The sequence below is a fragment of the Rhamphochromis sp. 'chilingali' genome (assembly GCF_963969265.1).
Source record: "Rhamphochromis sp. 'chilingali' genome assembly, chromosome: 14".
In the NCBI taxonomy this organism is placed as follows: domain Eukaryota; kingdom Metazoa; phylum Chordata; class Actinopteri; order Cichliformes; family Cichlidae; genus Rhamphochromis; species Rhamphochromis sp. 'chilingali'.
In genome coordinates this window covers 28,030,266-28,056,526 of record NC_137941.1, presented here as the reverse complement: position 1 = coordinate 28,056,526, position 26,261 = coordinate 28,030,266, and the positions used below count along the sequence as shown (strand labels likewise).

The 26,261-nt window shown below is 40.8% G+C and overlaps 1 protein-coding gene across 12 annotated transcripts in view; it reads right to left on the bottom strand.

The window, feature by feature from the left end:
* Positions 1–26,261, bottom strand: part of caska (calcium/calmodulin-dependent serine protein kinase a) — a 176,034-nt gene that overhangs the window by 16,539 nt on the left and 133,234 nt on the right. For 4 of the 12 annotated variants that reach the window (XM_080902390.1, XM_080902395.1, XM_080902397.1 and 1 more), the window contains 8 exons: positions 19,003–19,080; positions 13,049–13,096; positions 8,099–8,179; positions 4,023–4,211; positions 3,543–3,621; positions 3,090–3,175; positions 2,750–2,818; positions 600–668 (listed from right to left, as the gene is read on the bottom strand). In XM_080902390.1, the coding sequence (XP_080758516.1) occupies positions 600–668; positions 2,750–2,818; positions 3,090–3,175; positions 3,543–3,621; positions 4,023–4,211; positions 8,099–8,179; positions 13,049–13,096; positions 19,003–19,080 (699 nt within the window). The remainder of the gene's footprint in view (positions 1–599; positions 669–2,749; positions 2,819–3,089; positions 3,176–3,542; positions 3,622–4,022; positions 4,212–8,098; positions 8,180–13,048; positions 13,097–19,002; positions 19,081–26,261) is intronic. The other 8 variants (XM_080902400.1, XM_080902396.1, XM_080902401.1 and 5 more) reach the window with 3 other exon arrangements.

Genomic DNA, 26,261 nt, shown 5'->3' with positions numbered 1-26,261 from the left:
AAAAAAAAAAAGTCATTCTCATCTGTTAAAGCAGATCTGGCTGTGGAGCAACCAAGCAAGCACAGAGCAAGCGAAGCAGCTGCAGCATCAGCACCACCACATGTCTGTCTGGAGCCTTGGCAGGGGAAACTGTGGAACCTGATTGGGTTTAGTAGAATAGCAGAGTAGGAGCACATCTCCTCGCACCATGGTGACCACTGGAGCCTCGGTGTGTTTTTGTCAGCAATGAGGCACAGCAACGGAGCAGGCTTTGTGAGGCACACCAATTTGTGAACTGAGATATCGGACACGGGGGGCCTTTGGCTCAAACAGATGAACAGGGAGAATGACACGGGAGTGAGTTGAGGCCTACGGCATCACCCGTCTACATCTAATCCTACTGCTACCACTACTGTGACACGATTTAACGCAAAATGAAATGAAAACAACTCATGAGAAACGCACGCAGCAACTGAATGTAACAACACGGACATGTAGAAATACCATGACACAACAGCGTGACAGAAAAAAAGAAAAAAAAAAAAGGAGGAGGAAATGGCTGGGTGGTAGTCTGATCGTGGGATTTTTTGTTTTTCTATGGTTGGGGTGGGGGTCCTTACCAAGATAGAACTGTTAATGCTGGAGTGGCCATTGGCAGGGGACTGCCTGGAGGTGGTGGGGGACTCATTCTGAAATAAGACACACAGGTCAGCAGTGCACAGCCGGCGCACAAACACACACAAGCGCACACATTCACACACTTCTGGGGTTGACTGTAGGAGATGGAGGGTGTATTTGTAGAACACAATAGAGACCCACCACAGAGTTGACGTAATGAAATGCGTCAACAAGACATGGGAGACAGCAGCACCAGCAGAACTCTAGCATGCACAGCCTTAAATAACCACATAGAGGCGCTAGACTGACACGAGATGCCAGTCTGATCAGCATGAAGTCATCATTAACTGAAGCTGTCAGAGCTCAAAAGTCCTGACTGTGTCAGTGTTCAGAACAGCGTGTGCTGGAGGACCAAAAGAGTTGAAATCGCCATCACATTTCTCTTTTAATGGAACACTTAATGACTTCTTATCAAATGTGACAGCAATACAACAATGTTATAGGTTTTACTGTGAAAATCAACTGGAAATGGAGAGAAATATGAAGGCTCTGTTCAGAGAAAGCTAAATTATAAGCAGAAATAATGATTAAAGTGAGCTAACAGTCTGTAATGTCTCAGTTAGTCTCTCTGTTCTCAGCTAAAAATGACCTAAATCAAAGCAGGGCTGTGGTTTGCGTGCACGACTTTTCAAAATAAAGTCTCCCTTTTTTTTCGTTTCTGTTAAAAACAACCACATTAACCATGCTGTTCTAGTTTTAGACCTCTGCACTGGTTTCAGTGTGTTCTAAAATGATCTAACTAATTACATGTACGGTCTTAGATGGCTGGATACCACAATGTATGTATAACTTCCTTTTGTCCCTCACAGCTCTGCTGGTCTAGCTTTTCTTAGCTGGTCCAAAGTATTGGTGCCCCAGCTTTCTGTCAGTTTTAGTATGCTGGTATTGTAGTTGTCTGAACTGCTGGTTTCTACTTATATTGTTTTTGGACTTTACTTCCTGTACACTGGAAAGCTCTTTGTTCTACTTGCTTCAAAAGCTACAAAGATAATATAACAAAAACAAACAAAAAAAACCCTTAAGTTGTTTGCCACTCTGAAAATGTAATACTGCACACTTGCTTTACATTTATCTCAGAATGATTTCATCGTCTAATTTAAAAAAAAAAAAATTTGAAAAATTTTGAAAAACCAGACGTTTCAATAACAGATCGCAAAACAACAGGATTTTTTTGTTATTAAATCTGTTACTTAGTTACGTGTATAACATGGATTTTTTCAGGGGAGTTCCTTTTCAGCAAGAAAAGCTGTGAAACTTACAAGCAAAAAAAAAACTGTGCAAAAAAAGTCAACCAGTCAGTCAGACCTGGAGTCTTTGCTGGTCTGATTCTGGCACCTGGACCGCATGATTGACACCCCTAATCTATGGCAAATTATATCTGAGTTAGCCCTCGTTGGCATCCCATAGCACACGACAAAGAGTTTTACTGGCTTCCATTCAGTTTTAGTATACTGGTATTGTATTTTGCAGTACCCAATATCCTGTGTTGGACTTTACATCCTCTCCTGTAAACTCGGCTCTCATGTAGTGAGATAGATGAAGGAAGATGGAGTTTTAGCTGTTCAAGAGATGCTTGAGGCAACTTCAGTTGTATAACAATTCAGCATCTAAACATCAGCAACATCCTGAAACATCTCATGCGCCACATGAGCTGGAGCTTGGCCTAAGTTGAAGCATGACGCGAGAGGTTACTATCATCCACGTCTGTACGGCGTGTGTGTGTAGGTGTAGTGGTTGTTCTATATGCAGGAGCAGGATGGGATACACAGAGAGGTGTAGCTTGTTTCCGGAGCGGAGAAGGGAAGAGGGAGTTCCGGTATCTTGGTTGTGAAATTGGTGTGCTGATTATCTGGCCCAGCCCCAGCAAAACACACACACAGCACACCCCGTACACACAACCTACTCAGGTTACACACACACATACACACTCAAGAATTTCACATCACATGTGCTGTACCAATGTACCTGCACATGTGATGTGACAATAAAAAGTGATTTGATTTGTGATTTGATTTCAGTAACCAGGCAAGCAGTTAGTAACTAGATCAAGAGCTCAAAAAAAGTAGTGAGGAGGAGGAAGAGGTGTTGTTACCTCACAGGATGAGCCCTGCGTCCGGTAGCTTGGTACTATTTTGAAAGTGATGCTGCCGCGCATCTCTCGCTGCAAACACACAGAAACAGACACAGAAATATAGTGAGTTTTGTCTCATCTTCACGTCAGCTTGTGAGATTTTCTCTCATATGCAGAGATAGTGGAAAAAAAGGTTTTCTCTGGTGTATAAACATTTGAGAATTTCATTTAATTCTCTTCTGTAAATTGCTTCGGTACAGTTCATGCTAACTACACCTGTCAAGACCCTCTTGTCCAAATATAGTCAGTTGTGACTCCAAAAACAACCCCTCTCCCAAACAAACACAAAAGCAAAACTCACCAGCATCTTCTGCAGCTGCTCTACAGTCTGGTTGGCCACACTGATGCCGTTGATTTCCCTGATCTCATCTCCAACATGCAATGTTCCTGAACGTAGGAAAAAGGAAAAGAGAAACAAGCAGAAAGACAAACGTAAAATATTTTCTAATTGCAGAGGCATCCGAGATGCAGCCATAGCAGAGGTCCTCCGGTCTAGTTTGATTCTTCAGCGACTACAGTGTGGCATCCTTTGTAACAATCGAGGAGGAGTTTCTTTTACTCACCGTTAATTTAAAAAGCTCTTTAAAGATTTCAGGTAACAACAGTAAAAATATTTATTGAGGACTTGAAATACGAAATTAGAGTATTGTATACAAAAAATAGGCAGAATATTTTAACAAATGAGTCAAAGTCTTGTGGGCAAGATTTATATAATGTCGCTTATTGACGTCAGTCAGAAGATGGAATAGAGTACCCTGTCTGTGGATCATCCCCCCGTGCATTATCCTTGCGACGATGCAGTGGTTTGATTCGTTCATCTTCAATGTGATACCCTGCAAACGCATAAATTTGAAAATGGTTACTGATACCATGTAAAAAGTCCCAATGTCATCCCAGATCAAATATCAGTACAGTGAATACAACACCGTACTCTTTAGATCATTAACCGTGAATTATGATGCATCTCGATTAATCATGAAGAACTCTCTTCAGCCACAAGTAGAACAAGCCTCCAACAGACGGCATGGCCCCCAAAGAGTCCCAACATCAGCATTATACAGTTAGTGTGAGCTGACATGAAGAGACAGAAGACTAAAACCAGAGAGGAACTGTGGCAAGTTACCTTTAAATGCTAAAACAAAGTATAAATAATAATAGGCATGTCTCTGAAAGCATCCTCACTTTCATTTCATTCATTTCAACTCAGCATTGTTCAAAATCCCAAAGGGCGTACCATTGGCTCATCTGTGTTCTTCTGAAACTGGACCAGACGGACTCTGGTGACGTTCTCCAGGTCCATGTCTCCGTTGGCACTCTCGGGGGAGTCTCCGTTCAGGAAGGGTGAGGTGGGTGGAGGTGTCACCCGCAGAGCCTCGTCACTGTAAACCTCGTGGGCCACTACGTCATGGGCCTGCAGCAATGCCTGTAAACACACACACTCCATAAAGGACTTCACTCTTCTTGGTAAAGGCACATTTTGTGTGAACAAGAGTGCACCAGTTATGGAACTTTACTGTCGGCTTCTGGTGGCATCACTGACATGAATATCTGCGATTCTTCCAAAGTAAAAGGGAGGCTGAGATGAGGTACAGGCAAGGCCACAGGATGTTGAGGAAGAGTTTCCCCCTTTCCTGTGGCAGCAGACGAATTAGGACTGAATATGAGTACCACTGTCTTATCTGGTGAAGAAATACTCTTTAGCTAGCTAGTTGCTCTCACCAGAAACCATTTATGAAAACAAGTGATTGTTGGGCACTGCTTTATGAGTTGGCATATACAAAGAATTGGTGAAATCTGTATGACTCCAACAGTACAAATAACGTCATTCAGCTTAAAAATTTGCAATCCACACTCTTTTTATGGTAAATTCACAGAAGACAAAGCCTTCAGTGTTCTTGAACTCCCTCAAGACATGATCTCACTAAAAATAACATGGACAATATTTTATTCAAGCTCTGAAGAGCAGGAAGGGATTTGCTTCTTGACTTTGTCTGACTCTCTGCTCTGCCACACATTACAAAGATATTTCTCCTTTTGCACAGGTGCCTTTAGTCCGTAGCCCCTGCATCTGTCTGAGCTCTGCATCTCCACAAGACGAGCCTGCTGCTCCCTCACACCCACAGAGTGTTAGACTCCACTTGTCTGACAGACGCAGAGGCCCTTCCCTTGAGTGGCACTTTAACAAACCCATCTGAACTTCAGAAGACAGCAATCAAAGCCCAACAAAGGGGGGAAACCTGTGACTGTCTTCTTTCAGCGTCACGCAAACAACACACACAAGCGCACGCACCCGAGGAGGGAGAGCACATCAGAGAGGGAGAGACACAAAGGCAGCGGCAGCCTCTCTAACTCCAGTGTCAAAATACATCACACGCAGAAGACACTTCATGTTGCACAACTTGCAGGAAAACTGTGTGTGTCTGTAGGTGCAAGTACGTGTGTGTGTGTGTGTGTGTTTGTGCACCCTAATGAAAACAGGGTTAAGTGCTCAACTGATCCTTTCATGCTGTGTGCTTTAACCCTTTAAGACCTACCATAGAACTAAGTCCGCCAGAGCTTATCTTTATATTTTTACATGCTGTAGTGCCATTTTTGGGAGCATTTCAAGTTGCTTTACATCAGTACAACTGTTATAGCCCAAATTTTAATAATATGTATGCATTTAGTGCATAGTAACTATATAAATTGCAAAAACATGCAAAAAAAAAAAAAAAAAAAAAAACTATAAAATTTTTTTAAATCGTTTTTGTTTTGTTACATATATTTCTAGTTAGAGAAATTTAAGAGGCTTATGCCTCAAAATTGTAAATACAAAAAAGTTGCACAAATGAGTTTACAACAACAGGAAATTTATTTTGAGTGTCTTCATAATTTTATTTTTGAGATACACCAATTTTTATATACTGCAGAAAAAACGAAAATAAATATTAAATGCAAATTGGCAAAGAATTTCCAGCAGTGCAATTTGAGTTCTAAGCATCCCAGAAACGACACAGAAAAGCATAAATTCAAACATGACTTTTAAAAACACCAGTATAGGCTTATCAGGCCCTGAAGGTAAAAAACTACATTTTCCGCAAAAATGACGTCACTTCTGGTTTCGGGCAGGTAATGGCAGACATGCGCTAGTTCGTGCTGACGTCTATTCCGACACAGGAAGTGTTACAAACAGCTGATCGGATCGGCAATGCGCGTTTCTGGATTATTATGCTTTTGTTGCTGCAAATGCTTTTTACGCAATTTTTGCAAAGCTATATGTGGAAGGAAACCGTGACTTAGGACAAACTGAATGCATAAGAAGTACAACGCCTGCGGTTTCATATGCAAAAAAAAAAAAAAAAAATCATTGCGCTAGCTTACGTGGTTGCAGTTCTACAGAGATTTAAAAATAGATATGCACAACGGAGCGTGCCCGCTCCGACCGGTTTTAAAGGGTTAAAACGAGAAAATTTTAGACTGAGATAGTTAATGGACAGTGCTTTAAGCTGTTTAAACTGATCCCCATGTCGAAAAAAAGAAGAAAAAAAGAAAAAGAATAAATAATGCGGTATTCAGTGCAAAGTTCATAAATAATGTCCTGGACTGTGGGGTTTGTGGGGATTCTGCCATGTCAGCATCACTGCCACTCAAATGACAAACAAGATGACGTGAGCTTACACAGATCCTGTTCTTTATTTAGACATTAAAAGGTGATCGGTGCATCATGGGAAGGCCCCAGCAGCCTAGGCCTATTGCTACAGCATAACTGAGGAATGCTTTAGGATCACCTGATCCAGCTCTAACTCTACGCTTTATCAAAAAGTCTTAAACCTTTTAAACTTTGTGATACAATTGTTCAAGATTTTGTATGTGAGAATTTTAAATTCAGGAAGCTTTAAGGGAGACCTGATAATAATCTGAGAAGCTAAAAATGCACAAAGTAGTTTTTCTGCTCTGATGATGTCTCTGATACAGGATGTTTCTTATTTTTGAGATATTGGCAAAAACATGAAGGCAGTTCACATATTTGTTCAATGTGTGCATTAAAGGACATATCCTGGTCGAAACGACTCCAAGATTTCTCACAGTGTTACTGGAGGCCAAGGTAATCTATGCAAGCATCTGGTTAGACAACAAGATTTTTAGGCCCAAGTACAGTAATCTCCGTTTTATCTAAATATTGAATCAGGAAATTAGAGATCATCCAGGTCTTTACTTCTTTAAGACATGTCTGTATTTGAACTAGTTTATTTAAATGATCTGCCTTGATAGATAAATAAAGCTGGGTATCATCTACATAGCAATGAAAGTGCCATTTCAAAACATATTAGTTTAATGTATGTGTTGAAGGACATTTCCTGGTCAAAAACAACTTTAAGAGTTATCACACTGTTGCTGGAGGCCAAGGTAATACCATTTCAGTTTCAAAAATATTCCCTGAAAAGGGGCAGCAGCCATGTGGGGAGGATTGCTAAACTTTAGCTACACTTTGCTAATGTTTTTCTATACCTCAAATACCATCTGAACACTAATTCTGAAACCCTACACCTCAAAGTAACAGGTTTACTTTGTTAAAAATAACCTACAAAGAAAGTCAAGTCTACTCTCATGTGTGTACATCAGAGCTAGACGAGTCAAAATCCTGGCATGGCTCCGTGGGCATCGTCTGTATTCAGTTCTCACTTGAACTTGTTGGAATGTGGAACACGTCAGTTTACGCTCTTGTAGCACCATGAAGGAGCCAGGCCTCTGACCCGACACAGCACATCGCATCAAACACGCCTTACTAACCTCCGTCTACGCCCGCCCTCCTCTCTCACTTCACAGCCAGGACCCTCTCCTTCCATTTGTCTTGATTACTGATCTTTTTCCTCAACTTTGCTCTCCCTATCACTTCATTTTGATACCGATTTGTCTTTTTTCTTTTTACGTCTCCTCTCTCTGTCGGTCTGTCCACGTGATATTGAGCAACACTGATCAGTGATGAAAATCAGATGTATTTATGTATATATATCACATTCGCAGACACTTGAAACACCCTTCCATTTCCACACAGTTCATGTTAGATGACTTGATCTTTAAACACTTAAATAAACCAATACCAATGCGACGCACTCCATCTTTCTTGTGCATGTTTTCTTTTTAGTCCTATCTAATCTGTGCAGACAACAATAAGACCATGTAAAAGTGCTATTTACAACATTTAGAGAGATTCTGATTTGTTATATCTGGACTCTAAATGCTTCGTTAAAGGGCCTTGTGCACATTTCTGTAAGAAATGGACATGAGAACCTCTTAATGTGTGTCTGTGGGATTTTTTTCCCCACTCACCATGAAATGTGGCTGGGTTACTATCCGTCTGAGTTCCTTAGCTTCGTGCTTCTCTGGGTAGCAAGAGACCTCTTCCAGTACCTGAGGAAACACAGAGAGAAGAGTTTAATTTATGCCTCAGTAGCTCTTCTTTATGCCCAAATCCCTCCTTCCAATGCGACCTGGCCACTTCAGCGTAGGCAGCGCAGACCAACAACACTCACAGTTCCTCTCCAACACCACCTCCTAATGCGAGACCAACTTTGGACACCACTCAGCAAGTCAAGAATCTGGTCAAGCTTTTGCTCCTCCTCCTGCCCTGCGGAAGCCACTTGGCTTGATGTCAGCTCCAGTTATGTTGCGCCTGACTGGTGAATGTGGCATTGTAGAGGTGAGGCCTCTGCATCGAGGAGTTTCAATGTACTTCTCCATATCAAACAGCAGTGTTTAGTTCACGAACGTGCATGGGGTCCAGGTATTCATTATCGCTACACTGTAATAATCACATTTACTTGTTACCCTCAAGAGCTGGCACTTACTGGCATGTCAAAGCAACATGCATTAATACATCAGCAACTAAGTCACAAGTACAGCCAAATGAGATAAAAATCGCATCTCCTCTGTAATAGCCAGATATGGATGCTATTTCAACACTTAAGAGAACTGCATGGACATTTTACAGGACAACATTATTGTTTAAACTATAGAGGAAAAACGGTCAGGTTCACCTTTAACCCTGTGTTTTGTTTGTTTCTTGGCAAGTGAATTGAACTAAAAATATGTGTGTACGGAGATAGATAGATTTGCATCCATTAATTGTTACTAGGGCGCGATACCACTTTTTTATGTCCGATACCGATATCATAAATTTGGATATCGGCTGATACCGATATGAATCCGATATAATGTTTTTTTAATCAATAAAACTGTTATTTTAATATCTTGGTGCTTTTTGTATAAGTTTATACTCAAGTTAAAAAACAAAACAAAAAACAAAACAAAACACTAAAGCTATTCTGTTATACCTGTATGCAAAAAATACACTGCACCCAAAATATTTCATAGTTCAGCAACACTGATCAATCTAATAAACTTAAACCTACTCCATCCTCCCTATTCTGGTATTTTAAAGAGTAAGCACCCTAACTAATAGGGTTCTAAAACTCCCTGCAAAAAAAATAAGGAACCACCCCCCACCTCATGATGCTTAATCGACGTAATCAATTTGATGCAGTGTGAAAAAAAAGCCCAGAAATAAATTATTTTTCAAGAATAATTAAATAGATTCAACATCTTTCTTCAACAGAGTTGCAGACTGCACAGATGGTACCTTCCCAAAGGAAAAAGTAGGGGAGACCGGGGATAGTTGTAACGTGGGTCAGTTGTAACACTTTCAATTTCTCCAATCAGGGCTAAGTTTCAAATGATGTGACTCATCCTGTGCATGCCCAATTCAGTTCTGCTATCACATGTGAAAAATCAGCACATTTTGTCAAACACAGACAATTTAACATGAAAAAAGTAATTTGTATGCCAAAAAGTAAGTTTTTCTACTTTATTTCAATTTCTAATAGCATTATCTGCTTTGCAGTTAAACTCATCAAACTTAAATTATGTTATTTGTATGTCTATGGGGATATATTCTGTGTAGGTCTTTAGTGCTAATGTTTTAGCCGTTGGCTGTAATGTTAGCTAGTTCATGGCTATAGGAGTCTGGGTCAGTTGTAACAGCAACAGTCTGGGTTAGTTGTAACATCTGCATTATTGTTACAACTTACCACACTATTACTTTAACTTATATTAAACAAGTTGGGGCAACGACATCAGCAGAGAGAGGTTCACTGGTCGCATTTGTATATGCGGTTAATGCCATTGGCAACACAATTCCTCCACTGTTTGTGTTCCCCACACATACATTATGCAGACCACTGTGTCAGAGATGGACCAGTAGGAAGTACTGGTAGTGGAAATAAATCAGGATGGGTGCAAGAAACAGATTTCCTCATCTTTCTGAAGCACTTTGCAAACCACACCAAGGTAAGCCATGATAAAAAGTAATGGAATTGCGATGCTGGTGAACAACTACATTTGTTCAGCTTCATTGTTATGTTCAAAATTGGTGCAAGAGTTGTAGGTTATAATGCCCACTGAGCCAATGAGGCCAAACCCAAGGAAGACCAACCAAAGTTAATGAAATATTCAGTTGCAGAAAATTCCATAATTTGTGTTTTTTGGGGGGCTGGAATATGTTCAAAAGCTAGATTTCTGCATTCTGTCACACACACACACACAGCTACATAAATGGCTCTAAGTGCATTCATGTGTTGAATAAACAAAGATTACACGTTAATGTTTTGTTAGTACCCTTATTTCATTGTGTTACATTTCACCCCAGGATATGTTACAACTAACCCAGACTATGGGGTTAATTGTAACATTTCACTCTTCGTGTTTGAGACCATACCATGCAATGGGTAATTGTGCTGCAGAGAAAATAGCTGCACTATTTAATAGCAGAGACATGTAAATACTTTGCATTACATTTTGAATCCACTACCTTAAAAGACCTCCAAGTTACAGACAGAAATGTCAAAAATGTTACAACTATCCCCGGTCTCCTCTACTATAGCTTACTAGGGTATATTAGACTTAATAGTTACTATATACAGTAACGGACTTCTATACATTTTACATCAGATTAAAACTTTGGGTGTAAGATTCAAATAATTATTTATTAAAAGCTAGACATTTTAAATGAGAATAAGAAAGAAAAGTAGGTCTTTGTGCCCCCTTCTCCCTGTTCATGCCCTATCGCCCCCCCTGGCTAAACTTTGCTAGATCCGCCCCTGCACAGTTACCAGCCGTCAGCGACGTAGAAAAAGATCCAGGTGTAGAAAGTAATATTAAATAAATTCTAACAACAGCTTATCAAGCTTAAACGTGCTGCTGTTGTTCAGCCGCTGGTTTCCTCTTTCTGGTGCAAAGTGGGCCAAAAACAAACAAGAGAGACGGACTCGCGACAGAAAAGCCGATCAGCTGATCATTGATCAGTTTCACCATTGAAGTAGCAGCAGGAGAGTGAGAGAGGCAGTCGCTCCATATATCGCTTGTTAAGCTTAATGTGGGAATGCTTTACAAACATTCAGAGATAAACTCACACACTTGCTTTACTTCTCTCTGGGATCACTTCCTCGGAGATGAAATGCCGGATTGGTAGCAAGGCTACAAATACACACAGCCGCTCTATCACGTGAGCACACTGCTCCGACGTGCTACGGTTATGAGCTGAGTTATGCCATGTCGCAAGTTTTGTGAGGTGCTTTTTTGATATTTAATGGATCGGATTACATTTTTTATTTCTCTCCAATATCCGATCCAGTAATTTACGTCAGTATCGGACCAATACCGATACGTAATATCGGATCGGTCCATCTCTATTAGTTACACACCAGGGATCACTGTGAGGCCATCAGTTACAATGAGAAACAAAACTCCACCAGCTGGACAAAGAGAAAAAGCTGAGGCAAATGCACAGTTATGTGAATCCGAGTTAAAAAACAAACAAACATACAAACAAAAAAGACCAACAACAACAGAAAAAACCCCAACAGTGTTGTCACCTCCCATGTCAACGGTGAACAAATGTCCATAGAAATTAGAAACACCCACCAGGCACCAGATGTTCTTTTCTGGGCTAAATGCGGTGGACCTTTAAATTTTTTTACTTGCTGAAGAGAAAACATGTGGCAAGTTTAGTCTAAATCACATGTTTAGCTCTTGTTATGAATTTACGTGAGAATCATCTATATTTTAAAAGTTGTCTTCAGCTTTGGAGTAATACCAGGATAATAGATTACAAATATGGATAACCTTTCTGAATCTAAAAAGTGAAACCACTGCATTAGTGACTCAAACCTGCATACTTTCTCGTGGCCAGCAGAGGGCAAGAGATACAGTTTCTGATGGTTTAGAAGTCTATGAGAGAAGTGCACATCGCTTCCTCTGACCCATGACCTTTGATGAGTTTATGATCTCAATCACCAATTTTAGTTCTTAATAAAATAAGACTCGTTTTATTCAGTAATTATATTCCCCATCAAAATTAAAAGGGGGGATGCTTCAGAGAAGGCCTACACAATGACTGACAAGTCACACGCAGTGCCCTTCAGTCAAACTGGTTTTAAAAAGCTAATGTGGGGACAATCAAAACACCCGGTTTGAGGCTTGATAACCTCAAATTGAGGGCCTCACTAAGCACGGGGTGATCCATGGATCAACATATATACACAGTGTAAGTTGAGGATCATTTCTCATACATTCTGTCAAATGACAGGCAGAAGGTCATTTTCTCTGACCCCATGTCACAATTGTATTTAGGCCAAGGGGCAATCCTCCAGAGCGGAAATACTGAGCCAATGTGGAATTAGCAGAAACTACAGTTCCATTTAAGGCTGCCTGGACAGGAGTCAAGCCTCATAGCCTCATGTCAAAATTTGTTGTTTTAAAACCAATACTTACAATATGTTACAAAATTAACCAAGCTAGATACCCTTAATTAATAATTTAAGACTCCAGTCTTTCATCTGTATGTTGTAGCGTCTAGCTCCATGGCAGCAGTCAGATTGCTAACACTGAATGCCAATCAATGAGTGAAGTTACATCATCTTTTATATTGTACACAGCTCCGATGTGAGAAAATGAAAAGTTAAATTTAGTGCAGTGTTCACCTTGGTTTTCTATGAGGTTATATCCTCTATTACAGAATGTTGTGGCTTAATGTTTGCCCTTAAAATTTTGATTATAAAATATATTTATGTGGACTTGAAGAAGAGTGATCATTTACCCACCGATCAAAACTGCAGCAGTCACGCTTAAGTAAAACTCCATCCAATACTGTAACACTTTCAAAGCCAAGGAAACTACTTCTAACTGATGCCCAGTGAACATTGCAGTAGTGTAATGAGGTCTTACATCTTCCAGAAGTTTCAAAGCGCCACAGGCTCCATCTTGGGAGGAAATCTTAAGTGGAGGAAGACACAAAGAAGCATTATAAAAGCTGTTGACTCTTGTTTTCAGGACTCACAGGTAAAGGGTTAAAGGTCAGTAATGACAGAGGTCGGGTTAAATCAAGTTCGACCCCTGCCTTTAATCAGTACAAGCCGCTTTTTAAACAGGCTGTAAATCTGGGTAGTTTGTGTGTAGATTAGTATCAACAGCCAAAGTGAAACCTTCCCTCCTGAGAGAGAACAGTTCCAGAACTACACCAACAAAACTCATTTTACTGATTAGATATGACAGTGTAGAGGTAAAAAGGAGCGTATTAGTGCAGCCCGCAAGAAAAAGCTTTGCTGAAGTTTGAATAGTCTTCAAACTGCCCTGCTGCAGCAGAAACCCACAGGAGCCCACTGGAAGCTACCGTCTGATTGGTTCAAAGCAATTCAGCGTTAGCCAGAGTGAATCAGCAGAGACAGAGGTGAAGCAGAGGAGGAAGGCAGGGTAGTCCCTGAAAGCACAGCCAAGATTAAACAATACGTTACTCTGAGGTCAAACTATGCTGGAGAAGTTAGAGGCCAGTACAAGTTTACTTGTTTACTTGAACTAAAAATTCCCTTGCACAGCAGTGCAATACAGTCAGGAAATGCCAAATTGGAGGAGAGCATGAACAGGTCTAGGACTAAATACCATCGTCAATATTCACAAATCAAGACTAAAAGTAGCTCCCAACTTGCCAATTTAGGGGGAACATATCAGTCTTCACTTGACAAAGCAGTTTGAAAATCTGAGAGAAGGTAGAGATAATCCAGAGACAGCAGCATCCATTTAGCAATATGGTCATATATTAAAGATCTAATCATCTCACTAACGATCAGCAACATCGATCTTCTGTGATCGATCTGATCGTTGATCATTCAAAGACCAACTCCTATCGGTTTGCTTTCATCCCATCTATCCATCCATGTAATATCAAACCCTAGTTTCAATCATATCATCATATGAAAGTCTTTGAAAATGGACTATTTTAAGTTTTTTGTTGCCATTTAAGTCTCAGCTGAAAGAAACTAAGTTGACTTGGGGTCAAAGTAATCAACAGAGTTTCAAATTAAGAAAAACAAAAACCCTGGGACAGACTGGCGACCTGTCCAGGGTGTACCCGCCCCTCGCCCTATGATGGCTGGGATGAACATGCACCATTGTAACAGTATTTACATGACACTTTCATAAGAAAAAGCATGACCAATTCCTCTGAAATCAAAACAACCATCATTCAATAAATTAAAAACAATAAATCGATGGTGAACATGTGTTTTCCACATATACTGGTGTAAGGGCACCAAACCACCATATACTGCACTTCTTGGCTCAGGCAAATTATATGGCTTAATAATAATATAAGCAGACAGGATACTTCTGTACAAAAAAAAAGTTTGGTGACACCATTTAGTGTGTATTTAAGTATCTGACAGTAGGTTTTCTGTAGAGACAGATCTAAAACTAATAAAAGACAGATGAAAGTCTGCGACAGCAACACTAAAACGCTGTTTTTATTCCCACAAACTAACTGCATCTGGTGTGGCTTCATCGCGAACTCTTGATCCATTTTCTGAAAATGTGAACCAGAATCTATAAGCCCAAATGAAGTCCACAGACACAGAGCTGCGTTAATTAGCCAGATCTCTTTGACATGAACCAAAGCCACATAAAAACAGAGCCCCGCTCCCAGTAAATGGTTTTCCCCGTCTGGAGAGCTTTGGGATTTACAACGCCAGCCCTCGCCCACTCTCTCAGTTGTCGGACTTTTTAATTGCTCCCTTAACAAAGCACACACACGTAAACACAGCAACATTTTGTGCAGCTGCCTGCATGCATGGCTGTTCAGAAAACTACTCACAATGCACACCACAGTCCCACTCTTTCCTCTCACATGCTCCCTGTTCTTTCAGCCTTCTTGTTAAGCAGCAGCTTCTCTCTGCATCCTGCTTGATGGTGAGGCCAGACTAACTGCATGTTTGTCAGCTCATCATAGTCACCGTCAGATGCTGGAGACTATTATAAGAAAAACCAGACTAAGAGCATTAACAAACCCATCATTGTTAGTGTTTTTGTGTCTATGCCTCATGTAGCAGAGTGTAATGAGGAAGGTCAAATACAGACGCTGTAGGTCTCTTTTTAAAAACACACAGGCCAGTGTGTTCTTAAGGCGGGGCCTGGGCTAACAACACACACGAGCTCAGTGGAGTTTGAGCCGAGACGCAGAGCAATTGCAGTGGGGGTGCGGTATGAATTAAAAAACAAACAAACAAACTTGGACACAGCTAGCATAATGGACAGGTTTTTGATGGGGCTCCCACACAAACTCAAAGCAGAAGATAAAGCATTGTCAAATATGTTTCCAAACCAACTTCCTTCAAACCCAAATACTAGAAAATATGTGTAAATCAAAAGTAAATGATTTAACCAAGCATTGCTAGCTGCACGCCATAAGACAGGAAGAGGAAACAGTGGCTGGAAATAACTCATGTGGTTACGCAGCGAAAACGCAGGGCTTCAAGTAGCTGGTTAAAAAGCTCAACCCAAGGTCCAACATTCCAGGTATAGCAGCAGGTAGAGATTTACTATTGCACAATAATGCTGCCACTACTGGCATCTTGTTGGAACACATTCACACTTCAGATTAGGTAATGTGTCATCAATGACAGCAGCTCACTGAGAAAATGGAATTACTCTAATCCCACTAGAGGATGGCTGCAAAAGCAATCACCATAGACCCCATGCCCCAAATAAGCCAACAAAATAAAATAACTAACTAACTTTAAACTTCTCCATTTGGATATTGTTCAGGCTTAAATTAAGGGACGACTGGCTGATGTGGTAACATAGACCAATGTAGCAGATTGCTCTCCTCTTCACATCCACAATTGTTAGTTACTATACTGTGCCTCTCAACAATGTTTATTTTTAAGTGAACTATGACAAATAATATGGGTTGCTGTGTGGTACACATATGTTCCAGATTAGGTAAGTGACATTATTGTACTGTGTCTATATGTTATTTAGCACTGATTAGCAGGTATCTGCATCCATGTGTAGCACCCACACAATTTATGGATGCAACTTGTAGAGACCAGAAACCGGTGGATGATGTCATAGTGGGCATATCAATCTTTTATATGTAGTCAATAAGTGAAAACGGTAGCATGGTGCCATTGACTAGCTAGCTAGTGTTAATAGGCTAAGATACCTTTTCAGTGGTTTCACAGATATTCTATACTGTCACTAATAATATACTGTTATTTACTCTGATTGGGGCAATCTGATGACCAAAGGTTCAGCATTACAGTAACCAGCTACAGGCCACCTATGCAAGTTTTGCTATGTATGCTCTACATATTAGCATGCATTTATTTATTTATTTATTTGAATAGATTTTATAGTATTATCTACACTGTGTCTGCAGGTTCATCTTCCAGCAATAAGAGAGTACAGCACTGGCATCTATAACAGATAACTCTCCTGTCACTTGCTGCTGCTGATAAAAAAAATACTTACTTTAATTTTACAAGAGAAATGTCGCTGACGACATAAGACGAGCCAGTGTTGCTTAATAATAGTCAGAAAAGTGTGAAAGCACACCGCTGCTAAATTTAAGAATGTAAGATCTGCAACTAAGCTATCAACGTGTAAAGTTGATGCTGTGGGTGTTTATGGCTGGACTGCCATTACACCCTTGTATCAAGTATAATTCACTGTCAGACTGATTTGATTGCAGGTCAAACAGAATCAAATTTACACTTAGCAGCTTTAAGGAAGCTATTATGCTCCTCCTATTATGCTTTCACTTATTTTCCATCAAATAATGCTCCAATGGTCGATGTTCATTTTAAACAAGGTCAAGGTTTCAAATAATGAGGTCAGTGTATGTATAATTAATCTATGTGAGCCAACAGCTCAGATTGCTCTAAACACTTGGTGTCAGACAGTTTTTCTACTCTTTGCTTTGCATGAAATCCAAAAACACAGCCCACTCACCTGTTGTTTAAACATTTTGTTTGGTAGCCAATCAGAAGGAACACTGGGTTTCCTATCTTAAAACACGTATATTCACCCCTTTAAGGCAGATGACATATATGAAACCCTGCCAGCATATATCCTGCTGTCATCACAATCATTCCTCAGAAAACCTCTAACAAATATGAAGTTTGCTAAGCTGACAGTGCTGAAGTTAGCCACTGCTCTTCAGATGGGGCATAGGCTGCCTGTGAAGCATTCATTTCAAGTCTTCCATGCAGTAGTATCCATTCTTATTTGGATGGACATGCTCAATATTTTGGTATATTCTGCACTTTGTTTGAAAGCGCTTTATAAATAAAGTTATTATTATTATCAAATTGAAGCAAATGAAGAGATCTTCTATTCAATACTATTTCTCTTTACATGAGAAGAAACAGCATGAGGGATGCCCTGCCTGTCTGGGGTCTACAACACTAGCAGAATGCTGACTGAACCCAAAGAAAATGTGTTTTGTCATCAGCTCTAGCGTTCAACCCTGAGGAAGACGGGTGACATTTGTGTAGGAAGTGCTGGGAAAGACAACATATCTGTTTTCTCTGTTTTGCCACACAGTGGTGAAGCTGCAGGTGGAGTGGCATACTCCACTGGTTTTCAGGGTTTTCTTCCTACCCTTAACAATTGTAAAAATACACGCGGCCCTGTTCCCGGATTTTGTTTTAGAGCCAGCCTCTACAAGGGTCAAATCAGTGACTACCCACATCCCTGTGCCTTGCTATGGATAGTAACTGGACCTGGACGGTGGGGTGGAAGATGGCTTAGTTAACCGAACACATATTGAGCTGTGCCTGGTTGCTTATCTGGCCCTATGGTGGCTTCTAAAGTCTTTCGTCTAAGCACTGCATCTCAGGTGGACAACATTTATTAGACTTTAGTCTTCAGTGCCTCCATCATGAGGTCTGTCACCATGCTCCACACATACCAGGCAATATTCTTCTGTTTTACTAGCCAAATGTAAAGCTTTATCTAAACAGAGGCTTTTCCATTCGTTCTGTGGAGGCCATCTTTATAGTTTACAGTACCAAAGATCTCTTGTTGCCTCAGGGTGTGCAAGCACTTTCTACCAGGGGAATGGCAGCCTCATGGGCCCTTCTATGAGCGACTATCAGCTGGATGTGAAAGCTCCTTCAGTGGCTCATTCTGTCTTTTCTGTCATGCACTAGGGTGCTGGTGGTTAGGCTCTTGTTTGGTAGTATGAGAGAGATTTTTCCTGAAGGAGAGACACTAAGTACAGCACCAAGTCGCCCCACCACACAGCTGCACTCCGTGAAGAGCCGATATTTAAGGGATAACTGTGAAGACGACAGGGGCTATCAGTGCAGGTGTCACATATGTGATCACATGTAAACAAAGGGGGGAAAATATACTGTATTTTTGTACCTCGTTCCTCTCCTTCACAGAACAGAAGGTGCTTTTTTTCCCCTCTTTTTTTTTTTTTTTTTTTTAAATAAACAGACCTTAATGAAACAGAACCTCAAGTACAAATACGACTCCATAGACTCTAGTGCTTAATGTCTTATTAGAATAACAGCAACAAGAAAATCATAGGGAATTATTTTCAATTTTGTTAAGGCCACCCCAGACACACTTTAAGGACCCCTGGTTGTGCCAAGACCCACAAACAAACAGCAGCTTCTTTAAAGGTGAGCAGAGCGATCGATGGCAGTGAAGAGTTGAGAGTTTTAGTGAGCAAGAGGATTAATGCAGCCTGAGCAGAAACAGAAGTGTGTGGTGAACAAGAGAAAAGCAGTAAGTGTGTCATCCATACGAGGTATTAAATTCATCACACACATCGCATGAATGCAAGTGTTGATGTGAAGAATGTAAGCGTGGGAGGAAAATAATGCACGTTTTCTCACCTCTTTGGCTCTCTGCACGGCATCACTGGGGGGGTTTCGGATCTGTGGGGATGACTTGGTGTTGATCTTATCGTAGAGCTGAAAGATAAAAAGCACAAGGACAATGAGCTGGACAGCGAGACTGTGACCAGAAATTAGTTTTCACTGAGGTCAACACGACCAACGACACGTCTTCTACATATTTGCTATATCAGACAAAGCTGTTCATGGCTGCAACATTCACATAGTAACTTCCTGATGCTACATCAATATCGCTTTATTGAACACATTTGAAAATGTGGGAATGTGTACATGCTTCCACTTTATTTTCACGGTTGAGTTCTAATATACATATACGAGTTACAAAAAACCCCAACAAAGAGCAACAACCACAACAAAAATCCCAGCATTACCTTTTTTGGCAATTTGCGCTACAGTAGCTCATCTGTTGGATCGGACCGCGTGGGCCACTTTTTAATCACTGATCACTGCAGACTGGGAACACCCCACAAGATCTGCACTTTTTAAGATTCTCTGACCCAGTTGTCCAGCTATCACAATTTGGCCCGTGTCCCACACGTGCTCGCATCCTTGCGCCTGCCCATTCTTCCTGCATCCAACACATCAACTTTGAGGACAAGAGAATCCTTAACATAACGCAACCACTAACAGGTGCCATGATGAAGAGATAATCAGTGTTATTCACGTCACCTGTCAATGTTATGCCTGATCAGTGTATAGAGACACATAAGATATGGAGAGAAAACTATATTAATAAAAAACAAAACAAAAAAAACACTACGACAACAAAAAAGAAAAACTCTTCAAAGACCAAATAAGAATGGATAAATGTATTTTGAATAATGTCTTCTGTGGCCAAGGCTAAGCGAAACAGTAAATGGCCTGTATTTGTATAGCGCTTTACTTAGTCCCTGAGGACCCCAAAGCGCTTTACACTACATTCAGTCATCCACACACACATTCACACACTGGTGATGGCAGCTACAGTGTAGCCACAGCTGCCCCGGGGCGCACTGACAGAGGCGAAATCCACAAGAACAGCACACATTTGCAAAATAATGTGTGGCACCTTAGAACCATTCAACCACTTCCATCCTCTGACCGTTAGATTTGCTCTCAGCTCCTTCAACAAACCACTGAATGAGGGGGATGTTTTAGGAACATTGATGTTTCATTCACTAATAACCAAGAGCACAAAGACATTCTGACAGTAGGCGGTGGCCCAACACCTTACTCTGCTCTTCAGGCTGTTTTTCCCTTTTATATATTATATTAAACACATTATATACATTATATTTAAACCCAGAAAATGGTTAGAGCCTTAATGTTTATCAGAACACGGTCAATGTGCGTATGTGCACAAAACTGCTCAACTAGTACACCTTTCCAAGTTTTATGAGTAGAAATTCACAAGGTTTCAGCAGCAACAACAACCACATCTCTCTCTTTGGCTGCATCAAGTGCACACAAAATTAAAATTGATGTAACACTTAAACTTAAAGAAGTTTCTATGAAAAAGCGTAAGCTTGAGTGCTGATGCCACTTTTACAGTTTGCCCCCCCCGTCCTAAAACCGCCACAACCTTGTTTCCTCATCACTCTGACTGAAAGACAACAGACACAAGCTTATAAAAATCCTGTGACTAATAAACAGCACTGCTCTGCATCGCCGATGTTTATTAACGAGACTGCATGTCTGGATAGAAAAGTGGCCCTGGACACAGTCCAAACAAAAGCAGCAGCTGAAGCTCAAATCAAAGCAGAGGGTGGCTTTTTGGAACAAAAGACACAGACAACCACAGCTGTGGAAAGCAGCTCTAATCATATACAAAGCAACAACAATGTGATGTTTGAGGAGCAACTTGTAGTTTTCATTTAACCTGCTCTGCAGTGCATGAGCGGGCTGCATAATGTGTACAAAGAAAAGCACTCTCGGAGGCAGACACAGAGTCACAGACAAACTGTGTTTGTACCAGCCCTAGACTCAACGCTGCTCTGTTCTCCCTCTTACAAACACGACAGCAGACGACATCATGCAGCGCACAATGATAAACATTAACCTAAAAAATCTTTTTGCATTTTGTACACCAAGTACATGTAGCTGCTGTTTCACTGCACTGAGACATTCACATTGCTTCTAGTTTGAATCAAAAGTGTCTGCAGCTGTCTTAAGAAAAGCGTGCCTTCGTGGAGGGGGTGAAATGCACAAACAGAAGTCGTCTGTGGTGCTACACATGCCCAAAACTGAAGTTTGAAGTTGTGCGACTAAATACTCGGCTGCCCCAGATTCTTATTTTCTGGTTCACGATCACAAAAAAAGCCCCAATATATATATATATATATATATATATATATATATATATATATATATATATACATATACATATATATACATATATATATATATATTTCTAAAAAAAATATTTTTTAAACAATGACAATCCTAATTTCCCTCTGAATAATTTACAGGAAGACATGCAGGTGTTCTTTGGCTGGTGTTCTAATTGTATTTAAATTGAGCCCATTATGCTCATTTCAACTCCATATTTTAACATGGCCTTTACTAGAGTAGCTTTGCATGACTCACAGCTTGAAATAATCCTTTTTTTTTTTACCTAATTCCAGGTGTTAGTGCAGCCCATCAGTTCATCCTCTGTCTGAAATGATCCATTTTAGCTCCCTTCCTCTTCCCTTAAGCAAGCTTGATTCTGATTGGCCATCCCAGGTAGACTAAAGATTTTAACAGGTGGGCGGGGCTTACATGTTTACAGCCAGAGCTCTGCACCTGAGATGATGATATAGAGCCAGTCTGAATTGGAGCACTTAGAGCAGCATGAAGCTCGAACTTTTGGCTTTTTCACTTGAGCCACAGTGAGTATTTCTCAGGGGAAACAACATTGAGATCTGCTTTGTTTCAACCAGAGCCTTGCCTTATTTTTTGGTTTCAAATGCCATGGCTCCAGTGGGAACACAAAGCTGTGCTTCTTCTGGCATCCACTTAATTGTTTCAGTCTCTTCAGTCTGACTTTCTCCTGCCTTCCTGTCTCAGCGGTGCAGCCTTCTCTCTTACAACATTATCATCACTGTTTCCGCTTCACCTCCAGGTTAATTTTTTTTTTTTATATAGAGAAATAGAAGTGTGGAAATATGCAGATGGTATGTAGACTGAATGCACAAACCTGTTGGTTCAGGTGGTTAAGAAAAGCCTGGGTAGGCACAACAGGCTGGTGTGCATGATTCATAAATCAAATTTTACATATGCACTTTTTTGCACAGGGTAACAATGTTTCCACATACATATTAATAAAGAACAGCCTTTATTTGTAGCGTTGGTGAGGCTCAGTAATGACACACAAATCTGGAATGCAGTGTTAATTTTAGTTCTGGATAAGGGAACAGTGACTTCTTTCCATTATAGAGCTGTAGGGGGAAACGAGAAAACATCAGCTATCGCAAGGAATGAGTTGTAAGACACATCTGGTACATTCCTGTAAGTTTCTAATGGTTCATCCACACATGGACATCAGTCCTCTAAACTGGAATGAGGGCTGGCAGACAAAGGAAGAGAGACGTAGGAGAGGAGGGACTGTGAGTCAATAGCAGTATACTGGGGAGGAAGATGCTGATTACAACATTAGGTAGAGTTCCAATGCCTGTACCGCTGTGACAACCTGACATCGCCAGGAAAAAAAAAAGCCCCAAAAGAAACCTACACAGATTGCACGCACACATCTCAAGAGTGCATTTGTATCCAATTCTTTTTGAACAAACTCCTCAAAAGACAAACAGCACACTCCTCAGGAAACCTGAATGGCGGTTGGCACCACGAGTGCGTGCTGTGCCACACGCCGTCCGCAGCCACTGAGCATTTACGCATATTTACTGCGCTCATGTCCTCATGCTTTCAACATCTTTCTGGTTTTGTTGAGTGTTAAGCAATCGTGAGCTGACCTCTGATGGAGTTTTACATAAAAGTGTAGCAAAGACCGAAGTCTGAATTAAGGGTAACAAAAGACAAACCAACCAACGAGACACTCAAAGATATGTGCACAGATGCAGATTTCACTGTTACAGCTGTCACACACAGGCACACATTCGATCATGATCTCGTGACGGCGTGTGCATGTGGCAACAGCCACGACAAACAAGCGACGGCTCTTATTTTATGATGAGAAACAGTGCGATTTCCTCATTTCTTATTAGTGACAAGTAAATGCAGACATCAGTTCCTTGAGGGTAACTTCTTTTTCCTCGCCTCCATTAGCTCGAAAGCCTGAGGAGTTTCGGATACACGAGGAAAAAAGAAAAATACAAATACAAATGCACTCGACTAAAATGCCTCATTATACATGTCAAACACCAGAAACACACACTGGGGGATGTCGGGTTGACTTCGAATTAGCTTGAGGCATGTCTTGACAAAACTCTTTGTGCTAACACATCAGATGAAGGGAAAAAAAACGGAAGACAACAAACTCACCCAAAAGACAGAAAGTGTAGTGTCACAAAAACACAGCCAATAGATCGCAAACACACAGACATGAGTTTTGTAAGCCAGGAGGCTCCATCCGTTCACCGTCTTCAGGATTTTGTGTATTCCCTCGATGTGCAGGCGACTTTGAGCCGCGCATACAGTGATGAAGGGTGCGCTTGCTGTGAATGGCACTGAGGCCTGACAATACCAGCCATTGTTTATTTTCAATGACCGAGGCTGGCCTGTGATGCTCTGTCCTTTCCTGACTCCCCCTCCTCAGAGCAGGGCTGGGGTGTGAAAGTGGGGGTGAACAGGAGAGATGCATGTTTGACTGTTTCATGTTATTGTATTTGAGCTGCTTACAACACAGAGTGTTTGTAAAAGGGCTTGGCACTGTTGACTGGAAACTGTATATTCAAAGATGTGGACAAATTTGTCATTTGTCATTGAAACAATGCTTCATTTCTCCTGAAAAATGGTTCAGTTAAAAGCAGTTATCAAATATATACCTGTATTATCTTTGGGATGTAATAGAGTACAATTATCAAAACAAATGCTGCTGTACGGCCTATTTGTAGGCAAAAACATGCAACTGTAGTTTGATATCATTGTGTACAGTGAACATGGATGAGAGAAAGCAAAGGAGAGAGCTGGTTGAGGAGTTCTATAGATAGCAATGTTAAAGACAACAACCATAAGACAATCTCCAAGCAGCTTCATGTTCTTGTGACCAAAGTTGACAATAGTATTGCAAATTAGAAGGTTAATGAGACTGTGGTCAACCTCCTGGGACTCAAGAGGAAATGCAAGACCAGGTTGATCAGAAGCATGGTCTGGATGATTGAACAAGAGCAACGAAATCATCCAAAACCAACGAACCAGTGTGTTCTGATCACACCATCTGTTTAATTTTGAACACTAATGAACATCAAAAACAGGAATGCACCAAAATGCATGCTGATGAGCCCAAAAGCTTCTGGGAGGATGTCCTTTTGTCAGATGAGATGAAACTGGAGCCTTTGACCTTTCAGATGAGCTCTGTGTTTACAGAAGGAAAAAATTAAAGAACACCATGCCTACTCTGAAAACTGGAGCTTGGAGACGCTGGCCTTCAAAGCTGAGACAGCTTGAGCAGTTGCTGCAAAAGGTGGTCCTACAAAATATTCTCCCGAGAACCAGCCTATACATTTATGTCACACTGTGGACATTTGGTTTTGGTCTATATCTTTTGACTTATTTGAGCTATCCTACTAAGTCCTGATGTACTAAATAGAGGACATCCTGGGCTTTCCACTGATATCTCATGTGTTTGGGTGGCCTCTTTTAGCTCCAAAGTGGAAGGAAATCCCCATAAAAGTTCAATGGTTCTCCGGAAGATATTAAATTAAGGGTACCATCTTTGGTGTCCATGCTAAATATGGAAAAATATTAAGGGGATACCATTAGTTACAAGAGTTTGTCTTTTAAATGATGAAGTGTATCTAAAGATTTGTCCACACTTGTACTTTAGAGCGAAAATAACTAAACACATAATTGGCCAAAACAGTCCTGAGAGCTGACCAATCAATCCTACTTTGAGTCAAATCCTAAGTTAAATTCTCCCATTGATTTTAACCAATTTGTTTTAAATGCAGAAATATGTGTATTAAAGTAGCTGAGCTAAATCTCAACACAGAGCACATTAACTGGCATTTGCTCATATTCATTGTAATTATCTTTCACTTAATGATGTGCCTCATTTACTATAAAAACACCGCTCACACCGGCTTTTTCAGTTTAACAAACTACAGCGCAGAAATCAGACTAAACAAAGTGGATCAAAGGAAGAGAAAGCACAGCTGCCTCAAAGGCAAAATGATGTGCTCGGAGTCCAACTAAATCTTAAATGTGGTCTGGCCCCTGTGCTGCGATTTTGTGACCCAATACGGTTTGAATGTGGCGCACCAGTTGTAGGTCACGGTCTGCTGCTGTCACCTACGACTCAGATGTTTCTGTCAACATCCCTGAGTCACGGAAACAAGCAGCAACCGGACCATTTGTCAAGTCCAAGCGAGCTGCTGCTGCTGCTGCTGTGTTAAGGACACATCTTAAAAAACAACATGACCTTTTCATAATGCCTCCAGAGGAAAGAGCATCCCCGTGTGTGGAAAGATGCTATTTATGCCTTATATCACAAGCAATGACTGAATCTTATTAAGGGGTTATTTCCACAAAGACATTGTGCCCCCTCCAAAAACACTGGTTGTGAGGTACATCACAGTAGTGGAATGGGGGCACTAAATGCTTTCCTAAAACCCAAAGCATGTTTACAGTGGACCTGTTAGGCTTTTCCTTATTTTCTGTCTTTTATTTATTGTTACAAAAGTTCATGCCTATATTAAACATGTAAAGTTTGAAAGCCATAGCTGTACAAGTTATGGCTGTACGTCAAAAGCTCAGGCTTCTGTCTGCTCTAAATGATCCATTTCACACACTTTTTTTCTACACTAACCTGTGTATGATATCACAGAGAGGACCTATCCCTTTTATAATACAGTACTGTCCCTGACCACAGACGCTGCACGCACCTGCTGTTCAACCCTAAAACATTAAATTGAACTATGAATAATGCAAAACTTCACTATCAGAGGCCAAAGTTAAAAAAAATGCAGAGCTGGAAATGAGCAGAAAAAGGCTTTAATATTCATGCGTGAGGCTGCTTCCAAATCCCCTCGCTGCAGAAAGAGTGGCTGCTCTGTCCAAACCAAACTCACAGACGAGCAGCAGAATAAAGAGCTAATAAAGTT